The sequence below is a fragment of the Oryx dammah genome, unplaced genomic scaffold (genome assembly GCF_014754425.2).
Source record: "Oryx dammah isolate SB20612 unplaced genomic scaffold, SCBI_Odam_1.1 HiC_scaffold_26, whole genome shotgun sequence".
Taxonomy (NCBI): Eukaryota; Metazoa; Chordata; class Mammalia; order Artiodactyla; family Bovidae; genus Oryx; species Oryx dammah.
Window position 1 is genome coordinate 59,145,704 of NW_024070210.1, and position 20,404 is coordinate 59,166,107.

Consider the following 20,404-nt stretch of genomic DNA (forward strand, 5'->3'; position numbering starts at 1 on the left):
TTATACTAGGGCATGCATGTGTATTAGCCTGCATATCTTTTATATCTTTTTTTAACATTATGAGATACCAATTATTTAGGCTTAGTTTTATAATTAAATAGATTCAGTTCTCACTATCCTTTCATTCCATGTCCTTGTTGCTTTTTTTCTTTTTTGGTATCAGTTGTTGCCAAGTTGAATCATATCATCACATTGATTTTCCTGTGACTATCAAGAATAACATAATTTTGATTCACAAATTAATTTTTCTTTTCTAGCTTGCTCTTCCCTCAGTCTTCCCCATTTTGCTAAGCCACTAGCCAAGCCAAAAATATAGGCATTGTCCTTGATTTCTCTTTCTTTTGTACTTCAGCGTCAGTCTGTCAGCAAGTTCCTTTAACTCAACCTTCAAAACATATACGGAATCCATCTACTTCTTATTGCCATCTTTCCCCTCTGGTCTCTCTATTTCCTCTCCCAGACCTCCCATCTATCGCCATCTAGTTTCCACAGAGCCACCAGAATGGTCCTTTTAAAATACAAATCATATCATAATGCTCTCTTCCTTAAAACCTTCTTGGAGCTTCGAAATTTGCACTTAGAATAAATAATATTCAAACTTTCAACCTTGCTTATAAAAAACCCTATGTGATTGGCCCTGTCTGCTTCTCTGAGCTCATCATGTATCTTTTTCCCTTCCCTATTCCCCTCTTATTTTTTCCTTTTTTATGTAATCAGTCCAAGATTAAACCGACTCTTCTGTTCTGCGTGAGGTACTAGTTTTCATGGTCTTTTTCCAGAAGCCCTCCTGGTCATTCAGATTTCAACTTAAATGTTGTAGCCTCATGAAGACCCAGTTCTGACTACGTTAGTTAAAGTAGTCACTCAGATCCTTGTTATTTTAGTTCTCTGTCTAGGACATGTGCCTGCATAACATTTTTCTTATTTCTCTGTATTTGTTTGTTTAATGTCTGTCTCTCCTGGAATGTTAAGAGGCATGAGACTAGTGATCTGTCTTTACTGTTATATTTCAGCACCAGAAATAGTGTAGGCACATAGAGGACATTCAATAAATATCCTTGTACAGGGGAATATTATAAATGACTTTCTGTTGTCTATTAAATGAGAATGACCAGCCAACTAGATATAGAATTCTTACATCATACATTCTTCTCCTGCCCTCAGAAAATATATAGACATTTTCTGCTTTGAATATTATTAGAATAAAGCTATAAGGCTTGCCCGATTATTTTTCCTCTTGTAGGTAACTTGCTGCTTCTTGCTGAACTTGCTGCTTGTCTGTGGCACTAGTACTACTTATCTTCTCTAATCTGTGATGTTCAGGTCTTATTATTTAGATTTCAATTCATTATTAATAGTAATTGTGATTTCAGTAAATTTATTAAATTTATTAATAGTAAATAACTATAAAATTAGTCACCTGAGAAATGTTTTTCTTACAGTTAAATATACATACTTTTCTTTTAGTAAATAGTTTCATTTATTTTCATAATCTGTGTTTTAGAATCTGAGAAATTGGTCTTCTGTTTGTGACAGTGATTTTATTCATTTGGGTTATTTCATTATTATATGTTTTATGTGTGGTTTTGTTTTCTTTTGTTTTTGCCTTTAAAAAAATAATTTCTATGTTAATCATAGATTTTTATACCTTTTTTTTTTTTTTTTTTTTTTTTTAGCATTTTCAGAAAAGCCAAAGTAGATGTGTTTTTCACATTTTGCAAACAGAGTTAGGGGAGTTTTATGTGAAAAATACGATGATATAGTATTGAATTTTCCCAACATTTGTTTCCGATGCCTCAAATAATTTCTGGAGACAGCTGTATTTCAAAAATGAATTTTTGACTGTACTTCACAACTTTTAAAAAAAAAATCACACCAAAGCCAGTATAATGCAAAAGTGCTTCCTTGTATTTATTTAACAGATGAGCTGGTTTAGAATTTTATTTAGACATGAAAGATAATTATTTGCCAATATGACTTAGAAAAAAGCCTGCATCTGGTAAAAGATAAACAGTTTTTTTTTTTAAGTAAATGAAATCTCAGCTGTAACTCAATTATACTTTTCACCCCAGTTAAAAATAGATTATTGAAATTTATAATCATTTTAAAGTCTTGAATTTTATTACAGATTTACTGACTTGTTCCTGGTAATTTAATTATATAATATTATATTTAAAATTTCACTAAAATAAATGACTTTTGAGACTCTTCTAATACTAATCCTAAAGTGAATCTTAGGGTTAAGAGCAAAAATAGATTAGCACACAGAACAATTTTTTTAATTGGCCACAGAAATAATTGATAAGATGAATGAGCATTTTCCCCTATATTTTTGTTGCCCTTTGTATACATATGTAAGCAAATGATTATTTTTAAGAGTGATTTAAGCATTTCTCTATCTCATTTTATAGTCTGTACTTTTTAAATAGAAGCACCATTTTACAAATGGTGACTTCGAAGTATTGAAAATAAACACTACCAAAAAAAAAAAAAGAAAAGAAACACTACCAATGATACCATTTTGAGTTTCATCATCTGTTTGGTGAGGCATCAGGACTGCTCTAGAAAAGCAGGCAGATATTAGGATTGTGCATGTCACCCTACTTTCCTGTTTGTGTCTTAATTTCAGCCTACCCTCTAACTCATTTTACAGATGCCCATTTTGCTCAACAAATCTGTAGTTAGTGCCAGCCAACAGCCAGAACAGACCAAGTTTGAGAAAGGTGATCATCAGAATCCTCATTTGCCTTCTCAAGTTTTCTCTGCTCACATTATCCTCTTATTATGGTGGAACTACATGATGGTACTTTAAAATTTTCCAAATTATCATTTGTTTAAAACTGTGAGCCTTGCATACAGGCATGGAATTTCATGAAATCATTACCCAGGGTGTTAGTGCAGTATACTTTGTTTACTTGTTTTATAAAATGCTAAATTGGAAATATTTATGAAATAATCCAATATTTATAAATAAAATGGTGAATTAGATGTATTTTACTAGATTAGACAGTTTTCAGACCTGTTGAAATCTTTCAGTTCAGTCGCTCGGTGGTGGCCAACTCTTCGTGACCCCATGAATTGCCGCATGCCAGGCCTCCCTGTCCATCAACAACTCCTGGAGTTTACTCAAACTCATGTCTATCGAGTCGGTGATGCCATCCAACCATCTCATCCTCTGTCGTCCCCTCAACCTTTCCCAGCATCAGGGTCTTTTCAAATGAGTCAGTTCTTCCCATCAGGTGGCCAAAGTATTGGAATTTCAGCTTCAACGTCAGTCCTTCCAATGAACACCCAGGACTGATCGCCTATAGAATGGACTGGTTGGATCTCCTTGCAGTCCAAGGGACTCTCAGGAGTCTTCTCCAACACCACAGTTCAAAAGCATCAATTCTTCAGCGCTCAGCCTTCTTCACAGTCCAAATCTCACATCCATACATGACTACCGGAAAAACCATAGCCTTGACTAGACGGACCTTTGTTGGCAAAGTAATGTCTCTGCTTTTGAATATGCTGTCTAGATTGGTCATATCTTTCCTTCCAAGAAGTAAGCGTCTTTTAATTTCATGGCTGCAATCACCATCTGCAGTGATTTTAGAGCCCCCCAAAAATAAAGTCTGACACTGTTTCCACTGTTTCCCCATCTATTTCCCATGAAGTGATGGGACCAGATGCCATGATCTTTGTTTTCTGAATGTTGATCTTTAAGCCAACTTTTTCACTCTCCACTTTCACTTTCATCAAGAGGCTTTTTAGTTCCTCTTCACTTTCTGCCATAAGGGTGGTGTCATCTGCATATCTGAGGTTATTGATATTTCTCCTGGCAATCTTGATTCCAGCTTGTGCTTCTTGCAGCCTAGCGTTTCTCATGATGTACTCTGCATATAAGTTATATAAGCAGGGTGACAATATACAGCCTTGATGTACTCCTTTTCCTATGTGGAATCAGTCTGTTGTTCCATGTCCAGTTCTAATTGTTGCTTCCTGGCCTGCATACAAGTTTCTCAAGAGGCAGGTCAGGTGGTCTGGTATTCCTGCCTCTTTCAGAATTTTCCACAGTTTATTGTGATCCACACAGTCAAAGGCCTTGGCATAGTCAATAAAGCAGAAATAGATGTTTTTCTGGACCTCTGTTGCTTTTTCAGTGATTCAGCGGATGTTGGCAATTTGATCTCTGGTTCCTCTGCCTTTTCTAAAACCAGCTTGAACATCTGGAAGTTCATGGTTCATGTACTGCTGAAGCCCAACTAGGAGAATTTTGAGCATTACTTTGCTAGCATGTGAAATGAGTGCAATTGTGCGGTAGTTTGAGCATTCTTTGGCATTGCCTTTTTTTGGGATTGGAATGAAAACTGACCTTTTCCAGTCCTGTGGCCACTGCTGAGTTTTCCAAATTTGCTGGCATAGTGAGTGCAGCACTTTCACAGCATCATCTTTCAGGATTTGAAATAGCTCAACTGGAATTCCATCACCTCCACTAGCTTTGTTCGTAGTGATGCTTTCTTAAGGCCCACTTGACTTCACATTCCAGGATGTCTGGCTCTAGGTGAGTGATCACACCATCGTGATTATCTGGGTCATGAAGATCTTTTCTGTATAGTTCTGTGTATTCCTGCCACCTCTTCTTAATATCTTCTGCTTCTGTTAGGTCCATACCATTTCTGTCCTTTATCGAGCCCATCTTTGCATGAAATATTCCCTTGGTATCTCTAATTTTCTTGAAGAGATCTCTAGTCTTTCCCATTCTGTTCTTCTCCTCTATATCTTTGCATTGATCGCTGAGGAAGGCTTTCTATCTCTCCTTGCTATTCTTTGGAACTCTGCATTCAGATGCTTATATCTTTCCTTTTCTCCTTTGCTTTTCACTTCTCTTCTTTTCACAGCTATTTGTAAGGCCTCCCCAGACAGCCATTTTGCTTTTTTGCATTTCTTTCCCATGGGGATGGTCTTGATCCCTGTCTCCTGTGCAATATCAGGAACCTCCATCCATAGTTCATCATGCACTCTATCTATCAGATCTAGTCCCTTAAGTCTATTTCTCACTTCCACTGTATAATCATAGGGATTTTATCTAGGTCATACCTGAATGGTGTAGTGGTTTTCCCCTCTTTCTTCAATTTAAGTCTGAATTTGGCAATAAGGAGTTCATGATCTGAGCCACAGTCAGCTCCCGTTCTTGTTTTTGCTGACTGTATAGAGCTTCTCCATCTTTGGCTGCAAAGAATATAATCAGTCTGATTTCAGTGTTGACCATCTGGTAATGTCCATGTGTAGAGTCTTCTCTTGTGTTGTTGGAAGAAGGTGTTTGCTATGATCAGTGCATTCTCTTGGCACGGGAGAACACACTGGAATTGGAATCTTTAAATATCTTTAAATAGATGTTTAAAACTTTTTTTAGTTTTGCTTTATGATATCTCATCTTATTTCCTGGAAATATAAATGGAAAAAGTACAGTAAATTTTTTAAAAGTCAGAAATTTTGTAAAGATTTAAACAACCATTAGTTTGCCTTGTTAATATTCTTGAAAGAAATCCCAAAGTAGGAGGGAGGTTTGGCCAAATAGGACAAATGTCAACTATTCCAATTAAGTGATATGTTTCTGCTTTTCAGTATTTACTTCTATTTTAAAAATCTTAACATTTTTATTGTTAAAAATAATCTGTAAATTTAAATATTGGTACCCTATCTTCACTATTTAAAAAGTTCAAATGTGAATTGGTGGAAGATGTTAATTTTGAGGTCACACCAAAATTTTTATTAGTTTCAAATAATACATGCAGAAAACTAATAAAGGCTAAGTAGACATTTTCTGCCATTTAATAGGTAAAAATCACATGGAATGCTAGAGTACTCTGTTTCACTTAGATTCCAGTTTCTGAACACAGGATAAAATTGGAATGAGGATACTTGTTCAGTTCAGTCACTCAGTCGTGTCTGACTCTTTGCAACACCCTGGACTGCAGCACGCCAGGATTCCCTGTCCATCACCAACTCCTGGAGCCTACTCAAATTCATGTCCATTGCATTGGTGATGCCATCCAACCATCTCATACTCTGTTGTCCCTTTTTCCTCGTGCCTTCAATCTTTCCCAGCATCAGGGTCTTTTCCAGTGAGTCAGTACTTCGCATCAGGTCACCAAAGTGTTGGAGTTTCAGCTTCAGCATCAGTCCTTCCAATGAATATTCAGGACTGATTTCCTTTAGGATCCACTGGTTGGATCTCCTTGCAGTCCAAAGGACTCTCAAGAGTCTTCTCCAACAACACAGTTCAAAAGCATCAATTCTTCGGCGCTCAGCTTTCTTTATAATTCCAACTCTCACTTCCATACATGACTACTTGAAAAGCCATAGCTTTGACTAGATGGACCTTTGTTGGCAAAATAATGTCTCTGCTTTTTAATATGTTGTCTAGGTTGGTCATAGCTTTTCTTCTAAGGAGTAAACGTCTTTAGTTTCATGGCTGCAGTCACCGTCTGCAGTGATTTTGGAGCCCAGAAAAATAAAATCTCTCACTGTTTCCATTGTTTCCCCATCTATTTGCCATGAAGTGATGGGACCAGATGCCATGATCTTAGTTTTCTGAATGTTGAGTTTTAAGCCAACTTTTTCAACTTTCCTCTTTTACTTTCATCAATAGGCTCTTTAGTTCTTCGCTTTCAGGCATAAGGGCGGTGTTATCTGCATATCTGAGGTTATTGCTATTTCTCCTGGCAATCTTGATTCCAGCTTGTGCTTCATCCAGCCCAGAGTTTTGCATGATGTACCCTGCATAGAAGTTAAATGATCAGGGTGACAATATACAGCCTTGACATACTCCTTTCCGAATTTGGAACCAGTCTGTGTTATTCCATGTCCAGTTCTAACTGTTGCTTCCTGACCTGCATACAGATTTCTCAGGAAGCAGGTCAGGTGGTCTGGTATTCCCATCTCTTTCAGATTTTTGCACAGTTTATTGTGATCCACACAGTCAAAGGTTTTGGTGTAGTGAATAAAGCAGAAATAGATGTTTTTTCTGGAATTCTCTTGCTTTTCAATGATCTTGCTTTTCCATGGATGCGACTTTGGTGATCACTGAAAAGTGGGTAGGTGTCAACTATACTTCAATTGAAAAAAAAGGAAAAGTTAATGGATAGGGAATTCCCTGGTGGTTCACTGTTAGAACTCTGTGCCTTCATTGCACAGCACACTGATTCTATCCCTGATCAGGAAACTAAGATCCCAGAAGCCAGATTTCACAGCCAAAACCCATCAGAAACACAGAGAGAGGTGGGATGGGGAAGGAGGTGGGAAGGAAGTTGAAAAGGAAGGGGACATACATATACCTATGGCTGATTCATGTTGATATATGGCAGAAACCAAAACAATATTGTAAAGCAGTTATCCTCCAATTAAAAATAAATAATTTAAAAAGAAACACATGAAAGTGAGTAGATAGATATCCAAAGCATATGGTAACAAAGGGTGATTATTTTTCTTTCCTTTGTAGTTCAGGTCTTCTTGATAAAATGAAGGATGGACTGGAATCTAGCCTACTTGTTGAAATTAGCCTGTATAAATAATAAAATTTAGTATATAATGGAAAAGTTTCAGGCAAATGGGTGAGAACTACTAATAGGAGGGCTCAGAGGGAGGAGGAAGGAGAGACAATTCTTTGTATCCATAAGTGGACAAGCAAAGCCTCCACATGGGCAGGTTTTTACTATAATCTTCAAGAATTGCTCCCTCTTGCTGCCTCTTGATAATGGGGAACGTGAGATTATTGTCTATTTTGGATTATCTTCACTGATCCGCTTCTGTTTGCAGACTATTATGTTTAGGGTATATGTAACCATTCATTCTCAAGAGGCAGGTCAGGTGGTCTGGTATTCCCATCTCTCTCAGAATTTTCCACGGTTTATTGTGATCCACACAGTCAAAGGCTTTGGCATAGTCAATAAAGCAGAAATAGATGTTTTTCTGGAACTCTCCTGCTTTTTCCATGATCCAGCGGATGTTGGCAATTTGATATCTGGTTCCTCTGCCTTTTCTAAAACCAGCTTGAACATCAGGAAGTTCACGGTTCACGTATTGCTGAAGCCTGGCTTGGAGAATTTTGAGCATTACTTTACTAGCATGTGAGATGAGTGCAGTCGTGCGCCTCTTGAGAAATCTGTATGCAAGCCAGGAAACAACAGTTAGAACTGGACATGGAACGACAGACTGGTTCCAAATAGGAAAAGGAGTACGTCAAGGCTGCATATTGTCACCCTGCTTATTTAACTTCTGTGCAGAGTACATCATGAGAAACGCTGGACTGGAAGAAACACAAGCTGGAATCAAGATTGCCAGGAGAAATAGCAATAACCTTAGATATGCAGATGACATCACCCTTGTGCCTGAAAGTGAAGAAGAACTAAAAAGCCTCTTGATGAAAGTGAAAGAGGAGAGTGAAAAAGTTGGCTTAAAGCTCAACATTCAGAAAACGAAAATCATGGCATCCGGTCCCATCACTTCATGGGAAATAGATGGGGAAACAGTGGAAACAGTGTCAGACTTTATTTTTCTGGGCTCCAGAATCACTGCAGATGGTGATTGCAACCATGAAATTAAAAGACACTTACTCCTTAGAAGAAAAGTTATGAGCAACCTAGAAAGCATATTCAAAAGCAGAGACATTACTTTGCCGACTAAGGTCCATCTAGTCAAGGCTATGGTTTTTCCTGTGGTCATGTATGGATGTGAGAGTTGGACTGTGAAGAAAGCTGAGCGCCGAAGAATTGATGCGTTTGAACTGTGGTGTTGGAGAAGACTCTTGAGAGTCCCTTGAACTGCAAGGAGATCCAACCAGTCCATTCTGAAGGAGATCAACCCTGGGATTTCTTTGGAAGGAATGATGCTAAAGCTGAAACTCCAGTACTTTGGCCACCTCATGCAAAGAGTTGACTCATTGGAAAAGACTTCGATGCTGGGAGGGATTGGGGGCAGGAGGAGAAGGGGACGACAGAGGATGAGATGGCTGGATGGCATCACTGACTCGATGGATGTGAGTCTGAGTGAACTCCAGGAGTTGGTGATGGACAGGGAGGCCTGGCGTGCTGTGATTCATGGGGTCGCAAAGAGTCGGACACGACTGAGCGACTGAACTGAACTGAACTGAACCATCCATTCTGGAGAAGGAAATGGCAACCCATTCCAGTATTCTTGCCTGGAAGATCCCATGGACCGAGAAACCTGGTTGGCTACAGGCCATGGGGTCAACAGAGCCGGACACGACTGAGCGATTTCACTTCACTTCACTTCAACCATTCATGTAGTACGTGTTTTCTCACTTTTACAAGTAAAAGCTAAATTTTCTGTAGATTTTTTGCTCAGATTTTGATTGTTTCAAGACTGTGTCCTTTTTTATTTATCTAGTTCTTTAAAATTGTTAACTGAAATATCACAATGTTTACATGAAGGGACTGTTGAAAAGAGTGCTTTCATGATTATGAATAAATTTGGTGTGTCATAGTTAAATGTGTGTATAAACCACATCAATAATGTTTGATTTTTTTTTAAGTATTTTATGACATGGCAAAAATATTATTTTGTTTTGGCTTTCAATTGAAACTTGCTGTATAAAGGGGAAAATATCTCTGATTTGTGTGTGAGAATTTTATTTATTTATCTAGACCTAATGTGTAAGTTTTTCCGTCTTGGTCCTTGTATGTTATTCTAAGATGACTAAGTTAGAGCTCGGGCTTTAGTGGTGGCTCAGTGGTAGAAGAATACACCTACAGTGCAGAAGGCTCAGGCTTAAACCAGATGTGTTGCAAAAGAACATTTCAAAACACTATCTAATAACAACATCTTACGGTGATATCCTAATGAGGAACACATTTGTTTGTATCTTTCTTGTCTCCAACATATAATATTGCTATTGCATTTATTCTGTGTCAGATATTGTACTAAATGCACTCCATCCTCTTCCTCACAACTTTCCCACCTGAGAGACTTGGAGTAACAGAAACTTGGGGACATAAGAATCTGTTACAAAAATGATGAGCAACTGGTATTACTAAAATGTAGGGAATGTTTAAGGAAGTGGTAGATAAGAAGCCAAAATGGTAGATAAGAAATGAATTTAAATAGTAGGTAACGGATTCAGGTGTGACTCAGAAGAGTTAGATTGCCCAAGGTTACATGCCAGTGAATGGCTGAGTCCAGACTTAAATCCAGGTGTGTTAATCCAGATCTTGAGATCTTGTACATTATATTGCATTTACATAATAGAAATGCACTGATGTATCAACTCCTTAACTCCTTTTACTGAAATAAAACACTATTTCTATGCAAAAATGAAGTTTGATAGTGACAGTGTCATTCTAAGGAGCCCATAATGACCATAAAATCCCCATATATGATAAATATTTTAATATAGCTTTTTCTAGTTAACCCAAATAGGTTTTTGGTAGACAAATTGGAAAATATAAATAAAAGAAGAAAACCAAATTACTTAAAATTTTACTACATTATGTATATTTCTTGAGACCTTTTTTCTGCATATGTACTTACATAATATCCCCTTTTCACTTCATGTGTCATGAGCTTGTTTTCATAGCAAAACATGTTATAACTGAGTTGTAGTATCTGTGACTGTACCATAAATTGTTTGACCATTCTTTCATCAATAAATAGTACTGTAGAGAATATTATCTGTGTATATCTCAAGAAAGTAAACATTGAAGTGAAACTATGAGTTTTAGGACTTCATGCATTTTTATAGCTTCTGACTTTGTAGAAAGAAACTGCAAGTGTAGATTCTCATTAAAGTATTAAGAATGTCTAATTCCTCATTTTTGATACTTGTTGTGAAGGTTTCCTTCCTTCTTCCTATACATAATGACACAAAATGTAACATGTTGACCAGGTTATTATCATTTTGTTTTTCAGGAGATGATTTTTCTTTGATTCAGCAAGAGATATTTATGGTTAAAGAATGTAAACACTGCAACATTGTTGCCTACTTTGGGAGCTATCTCAGGTGAAAAACACAAAGCATCTAATCTCTCTCTTTGTATTTCATACTTCTTTGCCCCACATCCCCTCCCTTTCATGTAAATACTGTTTTGTATTTAAATTTTAAAAATTGCTTGTCTAAAGTTCTAAAATTTCTCAGATCTTCTTATTGGCTCCTCTGATATATTAATAATGACAGCTTCATTTATGCATTTTTACCCTATCTGGCAACCTTAACGAAATACTGTGAATGGTTACAAGTGTTTTACCTTGTAATACCAATCACATTCTAAACTATTTAAGGTGGGAACAGAGCTAAAATTAATATGCTTTTCTGTATCCTGAAGAAAAACTGTCAGGACAATTTCCTGTTGTAGTCTATCCTAAACCTTGCTATGCTGAAGAGTTACAATCTTCAAAGTATGTCAGTGGTTGAAAATTACTAGCTAATAATAATTTTCTTTCTGTTTCATGTTAGTCGGGAAAAACTCTGGATTTGTATGGAATATTGTGGTGGAGGATCACTTCAAGATATTTACCATGGTACTGTTAATTTCTCTCTATGTTTTAAAACTTTTACTTTAATAATTGTTATTTTATGTCTCTAGTTAACAAGAGATGCTAACATGTAGATTTACTGTTTTACATTCTGTCGTGCTCTGGAGTGTTGCATGAAAGAAATCTCAATTTTATATTTTGTTGGTATTCAGTTAAATTGCTGGAGCCTGATGAAGAAATCCAAGAGTACTTGAAGAATCTAGATTTTACTTTTCAGATGTAGTCTCTAGGAAATCTTAAGTAGTATATAGGGAAGTATTTTATCTACAAACAAAACTGCCTAAACTTCCTTGTAAATTAAAATTGAAATGCAAAAGGTAACTCTCACATAAAGCAAATTATCTGTCTATCTATTAATGATAACGTGCTGACTGGGAAACAATTTAATTATTGCTATAATATTTTGTATTAAAATATATAATTTTAAGAATTTGGAATATTTTATTTGTTGTTTAGTTGCAAGTCCTGTCTGACTCTCTTGTGACCCTGTGGACTGGAGCCCTCAGGCTCTTCTGCCCATGGGATTTCCCAGACAAGAATACTGGAGTGGGTTGCCATTTTATTATGTTAATTTAGTCAACTTTCTGAATTGAATTGAATTTTCCTTTACATTATTATACTATAATGACTGTTCTCTTTTATTTTACCCCTGTTGTTGATTTTTAAAAAATTTAAAAAATTATTGGTAGGAAACTGTGTCACTCAGTTTAAAATTCTTTTCTGTGATTTTATGAAGAATTATGATCTTTTATAGGAAGACTTTTTATCTAATATTTATAATTTTTATCCACATTTTCACAAAGTGAGAACTCAGGATTATGGATTAATAAAACTATGCAGCAGACTTTTTTTTTTTTACTTCCCCTTTTAAGCTGAAATAATGGTTTTGAGACATTAATTTTATTTGTGAAATCCCTGCTTTCCATTATTAAACCTGCTATTTTTTTAATTAAGTTGAATCTTAAAAGTATTCATCCCTGTAAATAATATATTAGATAGCATAGTAATCAAGAACAACTATACCTATAGTAACTTTTAATGAAATTGTTTCCCTTTTTTTACTACTATTTTATCAAGTTACAAGAATCAAAATTTTATGTTCCTAAAAGTAGGTATAGAGAACCAGTGATTAAAATATGTTGTAAAATATTTTAAGTAAAGATTGCATAAAAGTATCCGATTTTGACCTCACTGTCAGCAAATGCCACTCCCAACTTCAAATATTTTCTCATGGTATTGGAAGGCGTTCTTTTCAAAGCACCTAGTTAGGTACTTGCAGAAAGATTTTACATTTCATTAGGGAAAGATCTGGTTGTCACAAGTGACCTGATTACTTTTTGAATTCTTACGTAAGGTATTGGATCAAGGTCCTTGTTTTGTTGGATATAGTAAAGAATAATGCTAAGGGAATAACATCGTGACTTTAAAAAAAAAAAAAGTATATTATGCCTTTTCAACAATCAATTTCTCTTTATGGTCCTATAACATGTATGAAAGTGTGAAAGTGTTAGTTGTTCAGTCGTGTCCAACTCTTAGCAACCCCATGAACTGTAACCCGCCAGGCTCCTGTATCCATGGAATTCTCTAGGCAAGAATACTAGAGTGAGTTGCCATTCCCTTCTCCAGGGGATCTTCCCACCCCAGGGATTGAACCCAGGTCTCCTGCATTGCAGGCACATTCTTTACTGTCTGAGCCACCAGGGAATCCCTTAACATGTGTATATAACTGTAATTATATATGTTTTTCTCATTTGGGGGCTTCATTTATTTATTTATCTTTAGTTGTTCAGGATTGAGATCATGTCCATTGCTTTGTATAGAACATCTTGTGATACCTGGTACTGTGCTTTGCTCATAACGGGGGCTTAATAGTTTCACTGACCAAAGTCGTTATGAAGCAAATCTTCCATTTTTAAATTGCATTGAAAAATTTTCTACTTTACTTTTTTTTTTGTTCCCTGATTCTAGGAATAATAGATGCTCATGATAAGTCACCCAGTGATATATATATAGATATATAGATACATAGACAGAGAGAGAGAGAGAAGAAGTTTTATAATTGCTTGTCATTGTTAAAGTGTTTTTAGTCTGTTGTGTTCAAATGTATAATGATGTGATCTCTTTTTTAATTTCTAGTTACTGGACCATTATCAGAACTGCAAATAGCCTATGTATGCAGAGAAACTTTACAGGTACTATATTTGCTTATGTAGATAGAAATGCAGTTCTAGTTTCACAGTTGAAAACAGTAAAATGGTGATCTGCCCCAAAGAGAAAGAGTAAACCAAATTTTTCTGTTAACCTCTCATACTGTAATTCTGTAAGCCTAGTTATTTCTTTTGTGAATGAGTCCCAGAAATTCATTTAAGTGAATAGTAGTATACACAGGGGTGTTGTTTGGTGTTCTGCTTTGTAGTGCTTGTCCCTCAATTGCTGCAAAGCTAAGGAAAGTCATAGGTATGAATTGGTTTTCATGAATGAATCATCAGACCTCTCAATTATAACACATCCAAGCTTTCCCTTTGAGTTTTACGGCCACAAAAAAGATATGAGGTCTTTTACTGTTTCTCCCAAAATGAGAATAAAGTTTCATGGCAATAACCTAGAATGTTATCTGGAAACCTTTGATCTATGTGATATTAATAGATAATATTAATATCAGAATCCCTTTTTATAAGCTCAGTAAACAGTGTATTAAGTAGAGATTTCTTTCCTTCTTTATTTCAGATCCTCTGAGTGCTTTTAGTATGTTAAAATAGGTTATGAGTCTTCAGTAGGTATAGAGAGTATACAGTTTTTCTTCCAGTTTATTTTTTTAGTTCCTTGAAAGATTACTCATTGAAAAAATTAGCAGCTAATTTTGTTCACATGCTTTAAGGCATCTAAGTTAGGAAGAAGGATGAAGTAGTAGTGGTTGTGTTATTTATTTTTTCAGTTCACAACTGATACTTATTAATTGATGCTTCTATCTCTACATTTCCTAGATTGTGTAGTTTGTTTACAAGAGAAATTGATATTCTATATGTTATTCTTCCATATTTTAGAAATTGAGAATTTAACGTAAATTAAGAGAAAGCTCTAGTCATTTCTGAAAGAGTTGGTTTCCACATGCTTTAAAATTTTATTGTTTAGATATATAAAAGTAAATTTTTATATATAAATAATTTACATATATTTCTATAACAGTCACATTAAAAATCTGCTTTTTTGTATTCACATAAAACGCTAATCATGCACTCATAGCACAGAATTGTTGACGGATTAGTGTTGTTAATATTTTAATTTTCAAAGTTCCTTGCTTCTTTAAGTAATGGACAGAGTGCTAAATGGAAGTAGAAAGCAAAACAGAAATTTGCATTTCCATTCTGGCCCTGGTGTATGACCATTATCTCGTCTGTGGTTTTAGTTCCCCAAATATAAAATGAAGCTGTGGAAGGGATGACCTCCAAGATACTAGTTTGAATTTTAAAATTGTGTTACGCTGACAAAATTCCTCATCTAGTATCTGTTAACAGGTGACTGGATAAAAAGGCATGGTTTAGGTAATCCCAACAATATATAAAAAGATAATACATCATAGACAAGTAGGGTTTATCATAGAAGGCAGTGTTGATTTAACATTCAAAATCATTTCAAGTAAGTGATTACATTAGCAAACAAAAAGAAGCAAAACCATGGGATCATCTAAATAGACACAGAAAAAGCATTAGCTAAATCCAATGCTCATTTCTGATAAAAATTCTTAGCATACTTCGAATAGAAAGGAACTAACTCAGCCTGATAAAGAGCACCTATGAAAAACCTACAACTAAATCATACTTAATGGTAAAGACTAGGTGCTTTCCCACCAAGGTCAGTCAAACAAGGCAAAGATGTCTGCTCTCACCACTTTTTAACAGATTCTAGACGTTTGGACAGGACAAAAAACAAAAGCAGTGAAATAAAAGGCACCTGGACTAAAAAGTAAGAATTCAAGCTGTCTCTGTTCACAGACTACATAACTACATCTTTGTAGAAAATAGAATAGAGTCTACAAAGAAGCTAGTAGAACTGCTGCTGCTGCTGCTGAGTCGCGTCAGTCGTGTCCGACTCTGTGCAACCCCATAGATAGAAGCCCACCAGGCTCCTCTGTCCCTGGGATTCTCCAGGCAAGAACACTGGAGTGGGTTGCCATTTCCTTCTCCAATGCATGAAAATGAAAAATGAAAGTGAAGTCGCTCAGTCGTGTCTGACTCTTAGCGACCCCATGGACTGTAGCCAGGCCCCTCCCTCCATGGGATTTCCCGGGCAAGAGTACTGGAGTGGGGTGCCAGTGCCTTCTCTGCTAGTAGAACTAGTGAGTGTGATTAGGGAGGCTGCAAGATTCAAGATCAATATACAGATTCAGTTGGATTTCCAGACTAGCAACAATACAATTTATAATAACTAAAATATGACATTCTTTGGGATATATGTAACAAAGAAGAATAAACACCTGTATACTAAAAACTGTAAAATGACTTAGAGAAGTTAAAGAAGACCTACGTAAACTGAGAACTTTGCCTTCTGTAGTATTCTTGTATTCATGGGTCAGAACATTTTATGCAACTAAGATACCATTTCTTCCCAAACTGACTGTAGATTCAATGCAATTGCAATCAAAATCAAAGGAGGCTTTTTTTTTCCCTCTAGAAATTGATGAGCTGATTCTAAAATTCCTACAGAAACACAAAGGACCTGGAATAGTCGAAACAACTGTGAAAAAAAAAAATTTGAGGACCAACAGTAGCAATTTCAAGACCTATAAAACTACACTAAATGAAACATAGTAGTAAGCACTGGCATAAGAGTAGATTATGCCAAAAGATTATAGAAATCTAGAAAGACTAGAAATAATTCCACACATATATGGCTACTGATTTTTGACAAAGGTGAAGATGCTGTTGCTGCTAAGGCGCTTGAGTCATATCCGACTCTGTGCGACCCCATAGACGGCAGTCCACCAGGCTCCCCCGTCCCTGGGACTCTTCAGGCAAGAACACTGGAGTGGGTTGCCATTTCCTTCTCCAGTGCATGAAAGTGACAAGTGAAAGTGAAGTCGCTCAGTGTGTCCGACTCTTAGTGACCCCATGGACTGCAGCCTACCAGGCTCCTCCTTCCATGGGATTTTCCAGGCAAGAGTACTGGAGTGGGGTGCCATTGCCTTCTCCGACTAAGGTGAAGAGACAGTTCAAAAGAGGAGGGATAGGTTTTTCCATAAATGGTTACGGAATAATTGAACTGTGCTTAGTCGCTCAGTCATGTCTAACTCTTTGTGACCCTACGGACTGTAGCCTACCAGGCTCTTCTGTCCATGGGGATTCTGCAGGCAAGAATACTGGAGTGGTTGCCATGCCCTCCTCCAGGGGATCTTCCCAACCCAGGGATCGAACCCGAGTCAAGCACATGAACTTTGAACCACATTTTGTGACATATGTAAAAATTAACACTTATCACTTACATCTAAATATAAAACCTCAAACTAGAACTTATAGAAGAAGACATAGAAGAAAATTTTGCAATCTTGAGTTAATAAAAGCCTTTTCAAACATAAAAATCATGATGCAAATTTGACTTTGTTAAAATTTTAAACTTCTGCTTTTCAAGACATACTATTAAGAGAATAAAAAGACAAAAAAGGTATTTGCAAAGTATAAATCTGATAAAGGGCTTGTCTCTAGAGTATATAAAGAACTCTCAAAACTAAATAAATAATAGGAAAAGCACCAATTAAACAAATGGATAAAAGATTTGAACAGATGTTTCACCAAAAGCTGTATAGATTGCAAATAAGGATATGAGAAATATGCTCGATATCATTAGTTATTAGAAAAATGTGAATTAAAACCACAATGAGATACCACTACACACCACTTAGAGTGGCTAAAATTAAAAAGACTGACCCTCATAAAGTTGGTGAGTATGTGAGTTAATTGGAACTCTCATACACTGCTAGTTTCGATGCAAAATTGTACAGCTGCTTTGGAAAACCGTTTGGCAGTTGCCTAGAAATTTAAACTTGTACCACCATATGACCCAGTCATATCTAAGTTATTTACCCAAGAGGGAAAAATCATACAAATACTTGACATAAATCTTTAGAGTGGGTTTCTATATAATAATCAAAAGCTGGAAACAACTCACAACCCAAATATCTGTCAACAGGTGAATAAATAAATTCTGTAATAACTGTATGGTAGAATGGTCAGTAATTAAAAAAATGAAATATTGATAACACACTAACAAGGAATGTCAAATTAATATTGTGAATTAAATAAGATAAAAGAATATTCTGTATGATTCTATTTACATAAAACTCTAGAAACTTAAAATTATCTATAGCGACAAAGTATATCAGTGTTTATATATGGGAGGAACTTTTGGGAGTGATGAATATGTTCATTATCTTGATTGTGGTGGTGATGTTACAGTAAAGTATTTCTTGTTTTTATCAGAAAATGGATTCAAAAATCTTAAAATTTAGTAAACATTAATTAGTAAAAAGAAACACATCTAGGTTTTTTCCCCTCAAAAAAAGGACATTCTGGTTTTTCTTATTCAATAAGAATTTAAGTAGAAATTTAGGTGTGAAGTTTGCAGTTTTGCTAATATATACTTTTTTTTTTTTAACTTCAGGGTCTTGCCTATTTGCATACTAAAGGGAAAATGCATAGAGATATCAAAGTAAGTCTGTTTAACTTAATTTAAACTCAATATGTTTAAGACTGACAGTCACAGGGAACAGATTTGTGGTTTCCAAGGGAAAGGTGGTTGGGGGGAGGAAGGAAGTTTGGGATTCGCAAGTGTAAACTCTTATATATACGGTGGATAAACAATAGGTCCTACTATATAGTACAGTGAGTTCTTGATAAACCGTAATGGAAAAGAATATTTTTTAAAATGTCTCTATGTGTATTATTCAGTCACTTTGCTGTATAGCAGAGATTGGTACAACATTATAAATCAACTCTACTTCAATAAAAAATAATAATAATAAACTGTTTAAATTGATAATTTTATTGAAAGGAATTTTATGATACTAAATAGCATTTGTGTTTTTGCTTTAGGGTGCAAATATTTTATTGACAGATCATGGTGATGTAAAATTAGGTATGTTATTTCAAATTCCTAAAAATTATTTTCCAGAAAAACAGCACTGAAATACTAACCTAGTTGTGTTAGAATAAAAGGAATCCAGGTGGATGGTTTTTTCCCAACTTAAGTTACTTGTAATGAAAAGTTTTTTAATAACTTTGTTCTTAATAAAGTATGTTTTTATTCTAATAAAGTGCCAATAAGTTATTTTCTTATAATGATTATGTTTTGAACTAAACAGGAAGGGATTTAGGTATTCAATTTATATTTATATTCAATTTATATACATTTCTCTAAGTATTCTATCTGAATTATTAATAATGATGTCTCTGAGGATGAAATTTAGAAATGTTGGTGGTTTTATTGAAAACTAAAATTTTCTGTTCTGTTTTTACCCCACCAGCTGACTTTGGTGTAGCTGCAAAAATAACAGCTACTATTGCAAAGAGAAAATCTTTCATTGGCACCCCTTATTGGTAAGATATTATTATGATTGAATTTTGTCCATTTCATCTCTTTAAGATTAGTGAACAACATTGATGCTTAGTAATACAATTTGTACTTGACTGAAGCCTGGAGACATTCAGGTTCCTTGATACTATCATAGATCTGATGGGTTACAGAACTTTGATACTCATTTTCCTTGTCCAGCGTTTCCTGTGTTAAAGTGCCAATAATTCCTGCTGTCCCTGAGATGCTGTGTTGGGAGGTCTCATAGGTGGGAGATTTTCAAAAGAAAATTGTGTTATAATCTCGTGTCATTTTATTACCCTTTCCTTTGATATTGCATCTGTTTTAATCTAGGATTTCATTTGCATGTTGTTAAAATTCATGCATCCTATCCTACCATTAGTGTTTATCAGCCCTCCTGCTTCTACTACATCCTTCCAATTACTGACAAAATAATCTTTCTAAAACACTGCTTTCATTATATCCTTAAACACACTTAAGTTGAGAGACGCTGTGTAATATAAGTTTCTGTAACCTAAGGGCACATAAAAGTGACTTCTACCTTGTGAATATTCAGCATAAATATAAATTAATTTAAAAATAATAAACACTCAAAAATCCTGAGTAATATCATCTATACTTTATAACTTTAGATGCCATTTTCATATACCACTGACTGGTGGCTCAGATGGTAAAGAATCTGCCTGCAATGCAGGAGACCTGGGTTCGATCCTTGGGTTGTGAAGATTCGCTGGAGGTAGTCATGGCAACCCACTCCAGTATTCTTGCCTGGAGGAGCCTGGCAGACTACTGTCCATGAGGTCACAAGGAGTTGTACACGACTGAGTGATTAAGTATGCACAGCAACTCCCAAACAGATAACTCCAACTCAGCTGCTCAGTTGACCCTCAGTCCTGTATATTTCCAGCACTTGTTTGGTAATAGCACTACTTCAGTATCCACAGATATTTTATATTCAGTCTCTTCAGTCAGCCCCTTGATTCTATCCTCCCTGCCACTGCCTTTGAAACGTCCTTTTTTTCCCCTCATATTTTTCAGATAGTCTTCTAATTCATCTCCCTGATTCTGATTTCACTTCCTCTCACACCATCCTTCATGTTGCCATGAGTTTTATATCATAATTAAATTTTCCATTTTCACAGTAAAATCTAATCTTTCTCATATAATCAGTAGACCGTTCATTATCTAGCCTCTGTCTCTGAGGTTTATTTTCCAAATACTTTCTAGACCTTCTCAAACTGTGATGAATGACTTTTTCTTTTTCATATTCTGTCCACCACAGACTGAT

The 20,404-nt window shown here is 35.6% G+C and overlaps 1 protein-coding gene across 3 annotated transcripts in view; it reads left to right on the top strand.

Annotated features, from left to right (window-relative positions):
* Positions 1 to 20,404, top strand: part of MAP4K5 (mitogen-activated protein kinase kinase kinase kinase 5) — a 114,821-nt gene that overhangs the window by 37,070 nt on the left and 57,347 nt on the right. For all 3 annotated transcript variants that reach the window (XM_040226777.1, XM_040226780.1, XM_040226778.1), the window contains exons 4-9: positions 10,909 to 10,999; positions 11,453 to 11,517; positions 13,669 to 13,724; positions 18,187 to 18,234; positions 18,618 to 18,660; positions 19,049 to 19,121. In XM_040226777.1, coding sequence (XP_040082711.1) covers positions 10,909 to 10,999; positions 11,453 to 11,517; positions 13,669 to 13,724; positions 18,187 to 18,234; positions 18,618 to 18,660; positions 19,049 to 19,121 — 376 coding nt within the window. The remainder of the gene's footprint in view (positions 1 to 10,908; positions 11,000 to 11,452; positions 11,518 to 13,668; positions 13,725 to 18,186; positions 18,235 to 18,617; positions 18,661 to 19,048; positions 19,122 to 20,404) is intronic.